We start from the raw sequence: 18,734 nt of genomic DNA, 5'->3' as shown, positions 1-18,734 counted from the left end.
AAATGTTGCTAAAATAGAAGCAAAGCAACTTCACTCAAAGCGATTCTTCGTGCTTTGATCGGTAACTCACAGTGTCAGTGTGGATATCATTAGTTGAAAATGCCAACTGCTGTTTATTTATTTGTTTGTGCTGCCATGCGCACACACTCGCAACACAATGCATTAATGGGGTTTTCGACAGCTGACCTACCCATAGTCTACTGGAAACAAAGTGTCAGAATTGATGGAGAGAAGGAAAGGAAGACACTGTTAGACTTCCTTTACTACAAACATTCTCCATTAAAGGCACAGCCCTCTGGATTCCCCTACCCGTCAGTTCAAAGCAGATTCAGGATTTTAAAATGTGTGTGGTTGTCATGGATGGTTGTTTTGGTTTTTGATTATTATATGTACTGATTTTAATCATTTAAATCTAAACATTTAATTTGAATGATTACTTGAACTATCAATGCCCATCAAGGAACTGGTATAGGTATACACATTTACAGTGCATCGGATACTGCTTCTGCAACTGCCCATGTTTCTCTGTACTTGTCCCTTATAATAATCAAAAAGAAATGCATATTAATATTGATCCAATGCCACTTCAGCTAATTTGCTGATAAAAGCATTGGAAATTATATCTTTCTTCTTTTATTGTTATTATTTTGGTATTAAAACTGCAATATTGTTCGAGCAACTTTTTAGTAAGGGTTTGAGCTCTGCAGCATATTTTTACATGACGTTTTTCCACATTCGCTCCTGACCTGCACTGTAGTCAGTGGACCTGCACAGAGCAGCCTGATACTAAAATATTAATTAACAGTGTGTCTGTAATTAATTGAGCTTTCAGACAAATCTATGGTAAAGAAAGCATTATTCTAGTTTTTAATTTAAATCTCCCTTTTGTTGTCATGTTAAATTGCTGCCATGTCTATGCTTACATGATATGTGTCTTTTAATTATAACCAGATGATTAAGTCAAAAACATTACATAGGACTGAGAACTGCTGGTTTTCAGTCTAGCTATGTAGTCAGGGACTATTTAACTTCTTGGATTTACTCTCTAAACCAGATGTGCTTTGAGACCTAAGAATCCGGATTGAAAAACATTGACATTTACAGTTTTTTGTTGGGGGGGAAACAGAGGCAACTTTAATTAAATTTTCTATCCGCCACAAATATACAGTCGTCAAAGTATACTAGTGTTTGATATAACTGCTATAATCAACATTAGCTTAACTATCTTAGTTGAGTTTTAATTTGATAGGGACAGCTGTGCAGAGTCTTTATTTTAATTCAAATGATACATACACATTTATTTATTTTACATAAATCAGATTAACTACATCCCATCTAGTCATCTTTAAGGCATACAGTGGCATCTGTCGGGGTATTTGAGTTGGGGGCGGGGGACACGGAAAAGCTGAATGAGTCTCACTCCCACACATTTCATTCACTGGCATCAGAATTCACAACTCGCACAGTGAGAGGCTCTGAATAGAGGCTGCACGCTTCTCACGCTATTAAAAATTCAGCAGTCTAGCAAGGCCACAACGTCTCCTACGTCACTGGAGTTACATTGAAGAGTGCAGTCACATTTCAGCGACAGCTCTCCAGTCTTATTTACCTGCATGCCTCTCTTGTCTCTCCTCCTGCTTTAACTCAGCCAGACAGCCACTTGCATCCAGTCTGGATATCACCTCAACTCTGTTCCAGGAATACATACATACATCATATAGCTAAGAATATCTTTCTGGCTCGGCCCGAACAAAACTAGCATCTTGTGGAAGCTCTAGATTATATGAAGAGGTTAACGGCATGATCTAATAATTGACTCAAGCCTTAGAGCGTCATGAATTAAGTGTGAAGAATAATGATATTAGTAATGCAAACATTTGATGTAATTAATTGGTATATTTTTACGGTATTGCTGTATTTAAACTGGTTTCAATGTGTAACTTTTAATATATTATAGCCTTTTTAGGATATGTTTTACACACAAACAAGAGGTTTGTAAGAGCTCAACCATTAATATAAATGTGCTCCTTACATGTGGCACACCAGCCTCTAATCATATCTGGCTTGAATCCCTGTAATGATGGTTATGTTTTGTTGTATTGCATTATACTAAGAGGTGGACAAACAAAAATATCACCTTTCAGTATTAGTTACATTACAACAACCCCACCACAGCCTCAAAAATGAGTTGAATGAACGGCTCTCTGACAGTTTGTTAAGGCTTTTGTATAGATTAGCCTTCTCGTGTGTACCTATTTATCTATTTTAAGGTTCCAAATTATCCATTTTAACCATATGAATTACAAATACATTCACATGGTATTGTAGGATGACTCCTTTTGTTTATTTGTTACATTGGATTGTTCCTTTAATTGCAATAGAACGACATGCTCTTTAGGTGCTCACATCATTTCTATAAAGTTTGGTCATTTCAGATTTCCTAATGCAGCCTCTTTTTCTTTCTTTTTTTTATTATGCAAAGCTTGTAAAATCTGAACATCACTCTTTTCTCTCTCTCTCTCTCTAGGGTGTCAGAACAACTACAGCGAGTCTTCTCGGACCGGGCCCAAATCAGGAAGGAACAGCTGGATCTGGAGAGACAACTGAAGGAGAATGAGCTGCGCCAGCGGTACAGCGAGGAGAACAACCTGCAGGTCCAATGTTTCTGTGCCAAAGAAAAAACTGAGAAGGTAGCTGATGCTTACGCTGCTATCCACAGATTCCATCATCCCCGCAGAAAAACAGCTGCTGAGTCATCATTTCACTTCTCTGTTCTCTATAGTTGTCTTGGCCTCTCATTTACGCCACTACAGGACAGGGTCACTGCTCCCCAGCACTTGGCTCTTCTCTACCATTTGAGTTTGTCCCAGCTGTAAATGCCATTTAAAGTATAAAAAAAGTTAATTTTCAAGAAGTTTAGGAACCAACGTTTGTAGGATGGTTTAAAAGAATTGAAACTGTGGGAACACATGGCCTGAGAGTGGTTCTCAATCATCTGTTTGCATTTTAAAACTTGTTTAAGAAAAAACATTGTTTCAGATTAACTTCTCCAACAATGAACAACACGTGCTCAATATGTTTAGATGAATCTATTATTCGTTATTGCTGCTTGCATCTATAATTATTGTTATTTAGACCACATACACAGTTAATAGTGTGTCACACTAATACTAGTACAAACAATGGACAATTCAGGATATCACTTACATGTTTTTGTTGTTGCTTTCAATAGGCCACTTGTAAGCACGAGCGGAAGATTGCCAGTTTACGCGCTCAGCAGCAACACATTCGGAAACGTTTGAATGAGGCAGAAAACCGTTTCCTGGATAATGACGGCTGGCTTCATCGTGTTGAGAATGAGATTAAGCTGCTGAAGTCGAACGATCAGACCTCAGAGGTTAGTAGAACTAATTGACCCTTTTGCATTTACTGGTGCTGATAAACAGCAGAGTTATTGACTGTGTTTTTGTTGTGACTTTGAAATTGATAAGTATGTTGAGTATGTTGTATGTTAAGTACACTTGATGTTTTTAGTCAATCCTTTTTATTTCATGATTTCATTTTCTTTTTAATTCATTCAAGGTTTAATATAACCTTTTATCTTTTTCACTATAACAATTGTTTAACCACAGTGCTTGTAGTTTTTTACAAATTCCAACAGCACTCACAGTAGTGAGGGAGTACGATAATTCTTGTCAGTCTTTGGACAATAGATCAGTAGAGGCGAGCAGTGAGTAAACCTAGATACTAAATTACATAACTTGTGGACAGGATGAAATAGTTTGAGTTAATGTATGAAGACAAGTGAGCATGATTACATATAGAGACGAACTTCACAATGTGGGTTACATCCTTCAAAACTCATCACTTGGTGTTTTTTGTTTGTTTATTTTGGAAGGTAGGCTGTGTCTCTACTGGTGTCGTGACTGTCTTTGTTTTCTTCCCATCTGTTCTCCCAGTAATTAGAACCGTGCTCATTTTATTTCTCCGGCTCACTCGTGGATCACTGAAGAGAATAAATCAATACCCTTTACTCATCCCTCACAAAGCAGCCAGTTACCTAAAACCATGCCCATGTTATTTTTTTTCTTCTTTATCCTTTCTTCCAGGAACTGACCCAGAACTATGACGCACCCACCGGTCAAATGTTCTCTCTGCTGTTGTTTCGTAGTTTCTTTACGTCAGAGTTCTTTCTCTTTTTTTCCTCCTCCCTTACCCCGAGCAGACAGCTTTTCTGATGAAACACGGATGAAAACAGAACTGTGCATCTTCGTTTTCTTTTTCTTTCCTTTAATTTTGCCCACACGAGTGCTAATTCAAAATGCTGTTATGTTAGAATGGCTATTGCCTCATCATTTCTGCTCTCTGAACTCACTTCTCCCCCTTGTTCAGGTGTTAGACAAGGGCCTACATTGCCACAGACTGGAGCTGCAGGTTAATGATTTTAAACAACACATCAAGCAGATGGTCGAGCTCACTGCACTGCAGGATCAGGACAACAAGCGTACGCAGAAGTAGGTTGGCAATACCTAGAACCAATTCTTATTCAATTAACTATTAATCAGTGCAGCTGAAGAAATGTTGTTTTTTCCTGGAAGAAATGTCTCAATAATATTTTTCCATTGTATTTCAGAATGGTGAACATCTTGTTGCCAGCTTATAATCGGCACTACTCTGCGTTGCTGGGGGCTGGGAAGGTCAATGCCGCAGACGAGATGGAGAACCATGAACTAGAGCACCTTGTGTTGCGGGAGAGAGGTGTGGTCTGGGCAGACCAGGAAGGGGCGGGGCAGCAGCTGAAAAGTGAAGGGATTGGAGCGGAGTCACAGGAGGAGTTGGGCTTCAGCGAGTTGGCGCCTGTCCTGTCTTTCTCACATCTGCTATACCACCAGAGTAGCCCCTGCAGTAAGTCATCGCACTCCTATTTATTCTTCTGTTGTTTATTTAGCATACAGTTAGATCGTTTGTTTGGATAAAGTTACAGAAGAAGATTGGACAATGTGGTACTTCAAATTAAGAGTATTTATATTAGCAATTAAAGTCAATAATTATAATTTTTTGGGATTTAATCAATAACTTGTTTAGTCTAGAATTTATTTATTTTAAGAGAAAAATCAGAGTCCCCCAGCACCCACGATGATGTCTTGAAATTACCTGTTTGTCTGACTAACAGTCAAGTCATAGTAGACCAAGTATTGAATTAATAATGATTGTTTTTAGGAGGAGAGCAGGAGATCTTCACATTCGTGAACCTAGAACGAGCGAACATTTTTTCCTTGATAAATTAATTGAAACATAAAAACTGTCTGTAAATCTTTTTTTTAAATCGATTGATCCACTAATTATTAGTCATAAAACTAGTCATAAAATGTTCTGCCATGTAGCCTGACTGGGAAGATGTCAGTTTGCTTGATAAATACAGGAAGACCTGACCACATGGCCACAAAATGCATGAGCAACTAAAACATCAGATGTTGCAGTAATGGGTGATTGCTTATAATGAAGACATCTACTTAGAAAATGTCCATTAAATGTTATGTTATAAATAGCATCTGAGGTGATGCACCACAGCTGCTAAATACATTAATTGAGACTAGTCGGACAAAACAATAACTTACATGTGCATTCATCATCTTGTCCTGGTTGGGAAGAAATATAGTTTAGGGCTGGTCTCTCCTATAATTACATATAAATGATTTGTCCCCCTCAATTAACTCTATCAAGTGAATGCGACATTCTCACCCCTCCCCCTCCCAGAATGTATGATGGAAAGAGAGGGAGGCCTCGCAGTGACCGAATCTACGTCAAATCGGCCATTCATCTCTCTCACATGCAGAATCTTCGCTGATGGCTATCTAATGTTTTAAAAATACTCCTTATTTTTATTTTTTTATATGTTTTCTTGAAGTTGAGTTCAGGCATGATGCCCCGGAAGCAAACACTAATCTGACAGTCAAACAATCAATTTCAGAGTGTTTTGACTTCACCTTGCAACCCACCATGTTTGTTATTTTGACATTTTGACATAATATTAACTGTTATCATTGAATGTACTATATTTAGAAAATGGGATATAGGTGCACACTTAGTCATGCCTACCATTTAAACCAGTTTTTATTTTTGTCTTTTTTTAATACAAATTACCACGTCTGCCGTTTCGATCATAATTACAGCTGACATGGCGCTTTCACAAAACACTGTTTTGGTTATTAAATTATGTGCGAATAGGTTACATGTAGTTTAGCTACATGGAGCGTGTCGCACACATAAGTGGTATCCCGTTAAGCAAATGCTGCTTTTCTTGAAGACATACATTATATAATTGTAGTGTATTGAAAACCTCCCGCTAAATGCTTTGCACAAAGTTGAATAAAAAAGACACCCTTACAGAGAGCATCTAAAATGGAAAAAAGTGTGTGAGTGTGTCATTTTGCCCTGATTTATAATTGTTTTTGCAATTTTCTTTTTTCATTTTGATGGTTCTGCAATGTGGCAGGCGTAGAATGTAAGATTACAAACACATGTAAGAAAGTGTTTAATATATTACTCAGGTGTCCTGTAAGGTGATTTTATGAGGCCCAGTGAATTTGGCATTAGTCCAGGTCTAGTGTGTATTGTAGGACTCATGAGATTGCACTATTCATTTTTAACTGTCATCTCAGCATGACCTAGCATTTCCAGGCCCCTCATGACGTATAAGATATGAAAAGCATGAACCAAAGCTGGCTAACTATACTCAATTACTTTGATAATGTCTATCATTTGTGAGACAGTAAACTCTGCACCTGTCCCCTGTGTTCCACTGCTGGCTTGCTTCAGATTGTATTACATTCAGTACTTCTTTGAAAAGGTTTTTTGTTGAATGCCATTTATATTCGTTGTCAGTGATACAAATAATTTGACAACTGAATACAGATATAAGTAGCAGCCTCCTGTGGATCTTAAATTCAAGTTTAAAAGAATATAAAATGTTTGTATAAGTATATTAAATATTTCAAAATGTTTCAGGCTGACTTGATCTTTGGGCAATTCATTATGATTGACAGCGGTTTCATCTGACCTCTGGGTCACATCACACTGCACAATGCTTGGGTTTTTGTGTGAGATTGATATTCTTGAACATTGTATAATGTATAAGCCAGATCGACTCTTTCCGTAGAAAAGATAGAATCTCAAGTATTTCCCCTTTGTAGTTTTTCCCATATTTATGTCCGAAAGCAACTTTCATTTAAGTTTTCAGTGAACACTGAAATACTTGACTTTCAAACATCAGTCTAATAGGTTCAAGTAAACCAGCGCTTTCTAAACATTTACTGATAATGTAACATTTTTAATGAAGGAAAACCACATGTGTTGTCATTTTAAGGGTGTGGTGATGTTGCTTTTACTTGAATCTCTTTATGATTGTTTTAATTCTCAGGTGCAGAGGTGTGCGGAAAAAGAATCTCACTGTGCAATGATGTTCCATCATCAAAAGGTGAACTCCCCCGTCATACTAACATACTGTAGTCATTAATCTAAAACCCCTGCTTGTCTGTTAATCCCCCCCTCCCCCTCAATCATTCACTTCTCTCCTTGTCACCTTTCACTCAATCCATCACACTTGCCCAAACACACTTTAAGAGATGATGCTACGGTTTTTTATTGAAGCAGAACACACACACGTCATAAAATTGTGTTTTTAATGTGCCACATAAATGTTCAATTGTTTTGCGTAAGCCAAAATTTCCACGTTGCCGTGTTGTTTTTTATTTGCTGAACATGTTTAGCAGTTTAAGTAAAACCTTGTTCAGAGTAGTAAAATAAACAATAAAAGTCAAAGATGTAATATAATTTGATTTATAGGTGTGCTGCAGACATTCTGTCCTGGCCAAAACATGAATAATGAAATGATGTGAATACTCACAAGCCGTTTTATAGAGGGAAAACTGTACACATGGAACCTTTGGGGAAGTGTAACTCAAAAAACCTCTGTGAAATATTGCAGTTCAAATTGGCTGTAATGATATTTACTGCAGGTGGTCTACTTTTCATTGAAACATATTGTGGGAAATTTAACTTTTGAAGAAAATACTCCTGCCAGATGACCAGAGTTCCTTGAATGGAAATGAAACATGAAAGCACCAGGGAGTTTGTCACCACTGCTATGAAATTTCCCTGCAACTTATTATAAAAAGCCATGCTTTCTGTTGGGCCTGTCTGTCAGATCCTTTTTTCTACATGCCAAGCCAGTTGTTTTATTGTTTTCTTCCCATTTGGTCGTTTGTTGTTATTTGCTCATAATTGAACTTTTCTTTGCCAATACATCTATAGTTCCACGAGTGTCAACACCTCCTCTCACACTTGTATTACTATGGTGAACTTTTATATTTTAGCAAACAAACTTGAATGGCCAAACTTTAACCTTTTCCAGTATTTGTCACACCCACAATAAAACGTTGGGTGGATTTGGTATTTGAAAAACACTAATAATACCTTTTAACTTCCACTAATAGAACGGAACGTAATGAATCCCTGTTATTGACGACACAATGAGTCATGGGTGTAAAAATAACATAGTAATGTGCAACTTTCCTTAAGCTTAGAATTTTAGATACAGTAACTATTACAATGTACTGTGATGTATAATATCAATAATATTACATGGATACATACAACAGCACCTTATGAAATAATGACATTTTACCAGCCATGCAACCCACAAAATACATGCAAGAGGCTTAACACTAGCTTAATAATGGTGAATTACCACAAAGAACAATCACAGTCATTTATTTAGCCATTAAATAATTTTCTTTGCATCACTATGTTCCCATTATTTGGATCATGTAGCCACAGTTTTATCTCTCTAATAAAATCATAACTCTGTGTATCCTGATCAATTATGTATTCCCACTTGCATGTATGAGTGGTAGCTCTGGAAGATCAGATGGACATGGTGCTTTTCAATGATGCATACTCACAAATACATGCATACACACAATTAGTTCAGCTTGATACATGTTGTGCAGCATTGTCAGATTAATACCTGACAAAATCTAAAATAACACGGATGTTTTGAATAAATAAGGCTTTAATTTAGCATTCAGACAAACTGCTCTGATGTGATCCTGACGCTGTTTGGCAGTCCCTTACTGCTTCCTCAGCTCTTAATGGTAGTCACTGCAGCATGTTATGAGAAATAGCTCCACCCTGCAGCTTGCAAAGCCAATCACATTTCATCCGTTTTAGAGAGGGCTGGGGTTTGGAAAGAGCATTAACTCTTTGCAGGTTGCTTAATAATAGCAAATCACACAAAAGTGATCACTTTGAAGGAACTCAATTTAGTGTTGATTTTAAAACGTGTCCACGTGTATTTATTAATAGCTTCATGATTTTTCATTCAGCTACCTGTCACTGCCCTCTTTATGCTGTTCTTTTTATATTCCCATTTGATCCTCTGCCTCTCACTTCTCTCATCTATTTTTTCCTCCTCAGATTTTTGCTGTCCTTTTGCTTCAAATGTCTGTTAGTCTGGCTTTTTCCTCCATTCTCCCTTTCTTTCCCTCCTACCCTCAAATTTTTTTCTCTGTCTGTCTAGCATCTAACCCTCCCAATCCCTCCTGAGCTTCATTCATGAAAATGCAGATCCACAGCAGGGCAGGAAAAAACGTCAACAGACGTAAACTCCCCTGCTCCACCAACCAGAAAAGGCGCACTATAAAAAACAGGCAGCAGCAACCAGGCGACCCTAATTCAGTGCAGCCTCCACCAGAAATAGCAACTCATGCATGTATTAATCCCCTACAAGCCAAAAATATGTGATTGAAGGAAAACTGCTTCCATTTATTGCTAGGGACAACTCCTCTGCCACAGAAAAGAGCTATTTATTATTGTCTCCTCGCTTGGTGTGCTGTCTGAGGTCTGACTCACATTTGCTAAATATTGCATTATGATATTTAAGGTTATGTCTAAATCAGTCATTCACCTTTGCCTTTAGTTCTCTCACTTCCTTTATGTGCTGGCATTTTCCCTTTTTAGCCCCCTCCCTAACCCCATCACACTCCTGCAGGAAATGCCATGAGTGTGATGGTGTACATAATGTGATGCAGACGCCACGATTTAAACACAATCTGTTTTTATTGCTGTCATTTTAAACTGAAGCTAGACAATGTGGCAAACAACTTACTATGTGCAATTTATTTTATCAATCAGTATTTGAATACCACTAGTTAATGCAAGTTTGACTCTTCCCTGTGGTGTTTGGCAGTGGATTCCAAATATTATGCACTATCCTCTAGCATTCGCTATCCATCAGCACTACAATCTAGCTACAGTATGTGTGGCTGGAAAAAGACGTCCATAGTCGGCTAGCGCTAGATCGTTTACTGACCAACAGACTCATCACTCTATTTTCAATTAAAACAAATATCTACGGCTGTTAGCCGGTAAAATCCTTGAGTTCTGGTCTATTTATAAAAGGCCGTGCTTTTTAAGATAATAATGCCTGTCACAGCTCTATTCTGACATTGTAAAGTTTCAATCTGTAAGGAGGGCACTATAATGTTTAATTGTCTTGTGCCATGCACAATATCTCCAACACAACTGCTCACATTTTGATGTAACTTAAGGGAATGATCCATCTCATTTCTCTGTTGTGACATTTTGTAAATTGCACTGTTTAGCCTAAGGCTAGCTCTTCAGCGCTTATTACTGATTGAATACGAGGACGGCATCATTTGGTGATGGGTGTGTTTACTGTTGCCCTGCTTACTTTTTAAAGTGATTTGATTTACATTTACTTTCAAAGCACTAAGTTTTAAACAATGCTGTGATATTTGCACTTTAAGATGGCTTGTTACAGATGCTGTCATCTGCGAATAATGCTTGAAACATGTTCATTCTCTTTAGCAAACGGTTTAGTTACAGAGTGTGGGAAACCCCTGTTCCCAAGCAGGTCAAAATGACAGAAGGATCGGAGCTACGGGAAAAATAAACTATTTATTTGCAGCCAGGACTCAGCCTTTCCAGGCAGTTTATAATAATCTTTGTACTGGCACGGCCCATCTCTGCTTAGCTTCCGGGGTCGGTCCAGGTCCGGTGTGTCCAGCAGGCCGTAAGCCGTGGCGTTCACGGTCCAGGACCCAGCAGACCGACCGACCAACCAACTGAGCGCGAGAGGAAATCCGCCACGACCAGCTGCCAGTAGCCCTTAGTTACATCCAGTGTCATATAAAAACGAGCCGTGCCCAGCCGATCCAGGAGTTTGTCGACCCGGGGCATCGGGTAGGCATCGAATTTGGACACCTCATTAGCTCTGCGATTGTCCACACAGAACCGTACTGACCCATCGGGAAGCACCAGTCGCTGCTGGACTCTTCCATTACCCCCATCTCTAACATGGCCTGAAGCTCCGCCTGAACAACTTTCCTCTTGTGTTCAGGCAGCCGATAGGGCCGTGACCGCACCGTCACGCCTGGGGGCGTCTCTATGTGGTGGTGTGCGAGAGTTGTGCGCCCGGGCAGGGGGGAGGACACATCAGCAAATAGCCTTTGCAACAAGGCAACGTCTGCCCTCTGACTCGGTGAAAGATGGCTGTCACAAGAGACCACTCACCTTTCTCCATCACCGTAGTAGCCAGAGAGGCTGATGCCACCTCTCTCCACGAGATTGAGGTGGTTAATTTGTGTCACTCCCCCCCTGTCCGATCGCACCACCTCGTAATCGACGTCCCCCACTTGCCGTGTGACCACGAATGGCCCTTGCCACTTGGCGAGTAATTTGGAGCTAGAGTATGGGAGCACTTTATCTCCCGGAGTAAATTGCCTCAGTCGCGACCCTCTGTTATACGGGCGCTGCTGACGCTCCTGAGCCTGGAGAGTTTCCAATTTGACTCATCTTTAGTTCAATTAATTGCTTTTTAATAAGGAACCTTATGTATCTTGTATACATTTTTATGAAACAATGTGTTCCTAAACTTTTCCTTGAAACATTTCCTAAAAACTTTCAAATCTTAAATATTTCTCTATCAAATGAAATATTCACGACTAAATAAGCATGCTTCGTTTAATTTCTATTAATTGTTTGTTTTTTTTAGGTGGAGGAATAAAAACTCATTTGAAACTGGAAGCACATCCAAGAATGCCCATCAGGAGAAATCTTTCTGCGTCACTGCCACCACAAAGCCCCCTGACTGTCGCCAAGACCCAAGGGTTTGTGGAGGGCATGTTCCCACTCCAGTGCACACCAGAACCTTCTCAAAAAACTCTTAAGGACTTGCCACAGAACTCCTCCAGTGCCATGGATCCCAACATGACATTTGAAGTTCTGGACAATGATGATCAAACTGCAATTAATTCAACTATCATAATAAGCAGCGGTAGTCCCTGTCAAACATTGACGTCAACGGACTCCTCAGATCCCGGCCAACTACTCCATCCTCCCAAGGCCAAAGAGGGGAACCAGATTCCTACTAAAAGGTGAGAAAAAGTTCATTTCTAAGCTTTTCTTTTGAATTTTAGATGTTAACAGTCAGTTTTCAGGATGGCTTGTAATATGTATTACGGTTCTCTTGACAGTGCATATGGTGCAGCCTTTTAACATGTTGAAGTAGTCGTAAACAAATGCATCAATACACCCATGTAACGTCTACTGCACCCCTCTCCTGTGGTTTACTGCAACAATAGTGTACACTTCTCTGTACATAAACAGGAAATATTGTAAGAAAGACTATAGGAACGGGTCCTCTTCATGAGAACTAAGACACTTTGGGAAAACAAATACTGCTGTCAAAGCTGAAACCAAACCTGATGTAACATCACATTCACTATCTAACTGTAGACGTGCATTTTTATAAATCAAGTTCAGAGGGGAAATCTTTAGCAGCTGCCAGGATGTATTAGAACAATTTGTCGCACTTTCTTGGCTCCTATTCACCAAACATTTATCTCAACATGCACTTTTCAGCAATGCAGAGTTAACCAGGATGTGTTTTTACCTGCCCCCTTGTTAAAGCAGAACTATACCAGTGAGCAATATAAGCATCATTACAATTAGCCTCTATGATATAGCGTCTTTGTGTATCTAGAAAAGTGCTATATAAATTAAATGTAATATTATTATTTATATAGGAAGCCGTTATATGCACACAAAGGCCTTTTGTATTTCTCAGTTTTCATGCACTTCATATCCTATTTTCTGGGCTGTACTTACAATCGCCCGGATGCTAACGCATCAAAGGTTGATCTCATATAATATTGTTAACGTCTTGACAAGCCAGCAATTGGCCAATCAGTAGCCAACAGCCTAGCAGCACATCATTATTTGATCACTGTTGTCCTTGTCAAGACAAGAGAATAAGAGTCACAAGTTAAGGTGGGTAAATATGGCACTTTATCTTTTGTCACTTACTTTGTGCTTTTAATTGGCAGAGACTTACACTTAGACATTTCATTAAATAAACTGATCCACCGTTCCTTCTTTATGTCACAACTGGCAAGAACATGTAATGAGGTTTAAATGACAATTTACTCCTTCACCAGGAATCTTTGAATTAGCTGTTTTGAAGCTTTTAATAAGAATATCAAACACAAATAATGAATGTCATTAACCCTTTCTCTCGCTGAGTTAAAATCATCAGGGACATCCCCACTTATTATACCTCCTTTTCAGCCACAGCCAAGGCCAGAGGCAAAATGTTTTTGGGTTGTCCATACGTAATCCTGAACGTCTGTACATCCGTCCCTAATTCTCAAGAATGCCTGGTGGAAATGTCTTCAAATTTGGCACAAAAGTCTGCTTGGATTCGAGGTTAAACTGATAAGAATTTGGTGTTCAAAGTCACAAAGCACGTTTTTTGGCCATAACTCAAGAATGTATATGCTAATTATGACATTTTCACACAAATGTGTAATAGGATAAAAATAATGGGGTAATGACATTTTGGACAGACGTGGATGTAAACTGGCTTCTGGAGGCATAGTTTTTCTTAAGAAATTGGTACAGATGGAAAAACACCCCCACCCATGCTAATCATGGTAAAATGTCTAACTATTATAAAAATTTAAAAAAAGCAAGCATGATTTTTATAGCTTGTTGAATATTCATGCTTTCTAAACCCATACAGTTCTTGTACCACACTTTTCAAATTAAACATTACTCTCCGAAAGCATAAATTATCAAATTGTCAAATTTTTAAACAAGCCTTGGTGCAGCAAACAGATATATATATATTATTTTTTATTTTTTATCTATTGCATTTTTTTTAATTGGTTCAGAGGAAACGAACACTGGCATCTCTCAAATCAGTTCCATAACATGTTTTAAAACAATCGGAAAACACGTCCCTCTGGCTGCCCACTAAGTAAAAGACGCTTATTGGATGGCAACTAAACCATTCAGAAGTGGTAAATCCCCAAAACCTTATTCAAAACAAGACAGAGACTAGAGTGCAAACCGTACAAGTATTCTCACCAGCAGCAAGTTTCCAGACTGGAACATTGTGCCAAGAGGCTTAAGTCGGCTAAGAAGAGGCAAACAGAATAGGAAACATTTCGAGCAGCAGACGGGGTTTGTGTCAGTGGATGATGCTCCAGCAGATGAGTCTTCACATTTACACCTTGAACGTGTATCAGCTTATTTGTTCCTAATCAACCTCAAAATCAAAATGCATCGCCTCAATCAAGGAAAAGCAATTGCTTTCGGAACATTTGTACGACCCAACAATCATACTGTATCAGGAGGAGGTTTTTTTTCTCCCTTAACATATCAAAGCTCGACGCATAGCCAGACTATATGAGAGCAGTGTTGCCAACTCTTTTCCAATAAAAGTGAATAGCACTAGCTCCAAAAGTCGTAAAGATGCAGGCCGGATGACGTTGTATGCTCATTTGCATATTGGTGACGTCACCGTGCCTTCATTTGCATAAAGCTTGAGGTTGTTGTCTGGGTCGCAGTGAGGGAGACACATTTTAAATGAATTGCAATACAATATATTTCTAGCTTTTTCCCTGGCGGTCTAAATAAATCGCTGATATTGTTGCCAGTCGCTTTTTAGAAAAGAAGTCTTTAGGAGAGTCTGAAAACACTGTATGAGAGCACTTACTTAGTTACTAAGTTGTCCTGCAACAGACGGGTCAAATCTCAAAAGAAAACATTTGCATTCTGATGGCAAGAACCTTTTGTAAATAAGACCATTGTAGATGATGCTAACAGTAAAAATGATGAATACGAAGTTAAAAGAGAAAGACTTCAAGAAACTGCATTAGTTCTAGTCTGGCAACTGTAGAGAAGGGATTTCTGGAACTGCAAAGTGGGTGAGTGGCAGTTATCTGGACATGGTTCATGCAAAGTGTAGCAGACATGTTTTAAATGACTTTGACAGTTTAACTGTTGCGTTTGCAAAATGTACAATTTAATTATTTATTTATTTATTTTAAAGCAACACCAATAAAAAAAATGTGAGACCCGGCTGAGCAATAAATGAGGAAGGTTAACTACAGATTAAGGTACATGAAGGTGATGCAGATTTTACCCAGTTGATTTCCTCGGGTAGGTTTTTCCAGAAACCCGGTTAATTCTTGTCTCATGGTCAGTATACACATTTTTGGTGCAGTGCGGTTTTGTCCTGCAATGGAATATGTGCTCACTTTGGGATTAGCTTTAGCCCCAAAGCAATGCCAGAGATTGAGTTTAGAGCAGCTAAATTTGTCCTCAATCTTGTGCGTGTTCATTTAAACCTCACATCAGCAAGTATGGACCTGCTAGAGGATTTTGAGCAACAAACTGATTATATGGGGTTAAAAGATGTGTAATATAACTCGTGGGTAGTTTAGAAAAACTCAAACGGGAACACCCAACCCTAAAGCATTGATCTACTTATTTTGTACCTGGAGGTACCATTTATAAAAAATAAAAATAAAGAATTTAGTTTTTAAATTGATCTGAGACCACAAATTTGCATATCCAAATATGTGAATGCAGATGCATCGAAACAAAGCATCAAATATCAAAACTTCAGATTTGTATACACGCAGCTTTTGCAATACAACACTAATACAATTATTAGTTATAAGCGATTATGATTTTTAATGCAAAGGGAAGTTTTCCTTTTTATGTGAAGACAGCTGAGATGTCATGGTAACATGAACCTCTGCTCTGTAGACAACAGATCCTGTCTTTACAAGACGTGAGACGAGCCAACAAGACCTACATGCTCATGACGTCTGCTGCACAAGGAAAGCGTAAAGTCAACTGGTAATGTGCCTCCGGCTTTTTCTCTTATATTCATGTAAATAATCTTATTTTATACCGACAGTGGATGGAACGCTCTGCTTTGACATATTAATGATTATTTGCGGCCGGATTAAAGCTGTACCAAAATAACTAATTTAAAAGCTGACTGTTATTATGAGGGAATCCAGTTATTGATGGTGTGTTTGCTAACTGTTTTACTATTTTATTCACTGTAACAGTATCCAAGAAGACTTAACACAGGGTTTCTCTGCACCGAAACGCATAAAGAAAGACCCTTCAGTGGCCAGCAGACCACTCAGAGTGCATCGTTTTACTGGTAAGTGTCAACACGGAGAAACACAGTTGAACATGACATCCAGACACTGAAGACAAACTACATATACAGTCATAACAAGAGTGCAAACATAACACATTTTGCAATATAAGATATTTTTTAGATGAAATTTTAATTTCAACAAACAAGAATGTTTTCCGCCATGGTGACTTGCTGTAAGCAACCAGAAATATTTTCTGGTATTATTAACTCACGGTTCCTACGCAGTATGGAAAAGTATAGAATTAGAATTATTATTATTATTATAGAATCATTTCCAGGTCTGGATAAGTATGGAAAAAAAGAAAAGAGCATTTGGTAAAGTATTTGGGTTACCAGACTATTGCCCTTGACTTTTCTAAAACACAACATTCTGAATTTCTTAAAATAAATGTATCTACAAGCAGAGTGTTTCTCATGGCGTTTGCAGCAAGCAGCCAACATGTTTACCACTGTGCGAGAGAGCGCGGGCCTGATCCAGCTCAATGTTGCCGAAAACAAGGCAAGAAGTATGACGAGCGAGCGAACGCACGCTCCTACTCAGAGCTGCCTCTCCTGTACGCCACAGTCGGCAGAACAACTCTGTGCAATATGTTTGACAGTGGAACGCCCAACGTTCTGCGTAAGAGAGTTACAGCCACAATGGGTAAATGCTTTCGAGGGCTGACTTGACGATAACAAATATAAAGTGTAGTTGGCTAAGGATTCCAAATGGAGAAAGAGAGCTAGATTTAAACTTTGCGTAAAAATCATTCCACACCTCCAACATGGTGGCATGTTAAAAGTCAATGTCTTGTCCCAGCATCCTGTGAACGTCACGTGTTTGGCCCAACCCAACGAGAGACCAACACAGACAACAAGTAATGATTCATTTGTTTGAGCTAGAGAACCTACAGTAGTTACAACCTTCTGGCAATAAGTTGACTACGCAATAACACGCATAGTCTGTATGTAACATGTCACGTTCGATTTAAAAAAAGATATTTGCATAATAAACATCTCGCTATTTGTACTGTGATATTTGGAAAAGGATGTGTAGGAACCCTGCAAACTGTACCTGCTGTATGTGTGGCACGGAGTCATGCTTGTTATTTCTTTGCATTATGTAGGTGTGGTTAATATTGATACTATTCCTTGTTTGGTGTCTGTCCCCAGGTTCAGAAGAGAACAACCCTCGAAGAGTTGTGAGGAGCGGTTCTGAAGGAAATCTGATGGAAACTAAGAAATCCAAGTCCATCTTCTTCAAAACGTCCCAACAGTTCAAACAAGTGACGAAACGGTTTTAAAGCAACATCGTGTCTGAATCACGCCGTTTTGCCTTTATGAACCCTTGTACCACCGTATTCATCTTTTCAAAAATATTTTATCAAAACCTGAAAAGATAAAGCATTCCATTGTGTAGGTTTCTCCGACAGAAATGGTCATGTAGACGAAATGTAATATAAATTGCACTATTTATTTTGTTAATGTCTTTGATTTAGCCTCACTTTGCAGCGAAATTTTACTTGACTGTACATACACTGTATAGTTATTGATAATCTGTTTAGATTATTCCTTTAGATTTTTTGATTTTTATCAATTCTAAACCGGCCTTTTAGATTTGAAGATGTATTTTTAAACACTCATGTACACGCCAACGGCTAAAAATAAAACATGTCCTGTGGATGTTCTGTGTTCTCGGTATGTTGTGTACTTTAAACTATTGACCGGTCTGGTAGATGACCACATTTCCTAGGGCAGCTAATATCAGAGGAAGATTATACATGAAAAAACAACTGAAACTGCTCTACACTGAGCTTTTTGAATTTGTTTTTCAAATCATTTTTTTCTGTTGTACTGTTGTAATAACATGGGGTTATAGATATTTCATAATAAAAGTGCTTGTAACAGAATGTGTGGCTGTTCTTCAAGGAATAAATCCCTTTCTAAAATGTAGTTCCTGCCTTTTTGTGCTATTGATGTCGAGTATAAATGTAGTTTTCAATTAAGTTTGGGTTACAAGATGTTCCAACGATAAATAAGTGACATAGGCCAGGCTCAGGGAAGGGGAAAAATACGATAGCAAGAACAATTTAACGGACCTAGGAGTGACTCAGTATAACTCACAAAGATAACTTTCTCGTTGTCTTCCTATTGGAAAAGCAACCTTTTCATAAGCCTTTAGGAAAAAAGGTAAACCCTGAGTGCA

At 38.5% G+C, this 18,734-nt stretch overlaps 1 protein-coding gene across 1 annotated transcript in view; it reads left to right on the top strand.

The window, feature by feature from the left end:
- The window catches only part of kif18a (kinesin family member 18A), a 29,243-nt gene extending 10,762 nt beyond the window's left edge, over positions 1-18,481 (top strand). Inside the window, exons 10-18 of the mRNA XM_029461926.1 lie at positions 2,528-2,690; positions 3,233-3,397; positions 4,393-4,514; positions 4,634-4,905; positions 7,421-7,477; positions 12,077-12,458; positions 16,141-16,233; positions 16,452-16,549; positions 17,702-18,481. Coding sequence (XP_029317786.1) covers positions 2,528-2,690; positions 3,233-3,397; positions 4,393-4,514; positions 4,634-4,905; positions 7,421-7,477; positions 12,077-12,458; positions 16,141-16,233; positions 16,452-16,549; positions 17,702-17,832 — 1,483 coding nt within the window. The 3' untranslated portion in view covers positions 17,833-18,481. The remainder of the gene's footprint in view (positions 1-2,527; positions 2,691-3,232; positions 3,398-4,392; positions 4,515-4,633; positions 4,906-7,420; positions 7,478-12,076; positions 12,459-16,140; positions 16,234-16,451; positions 16,550-17,701) is intronic.
- Positions 18,482-18,734: the final 253 nt, after the last annotated feature.

This window comes from Cottoperca gobio, chromosome 3 (assembly GCF_900634415.1).
Source record: "Cottoperca gobio chromosome 3, fCotGob3.1, whole genome shotgun sequence".
NCBI lineage: Eukaryota > Metazoa > Chordata > Actinopteri > Perciformes > Bovichtidae > Cottoperca > Cottoperca gobio.
The sequence above is the reverse complement of the archived record's forward strand: the minus strand, read 5'-3'. Positions and strand labels throughout refer to the sequence as shown.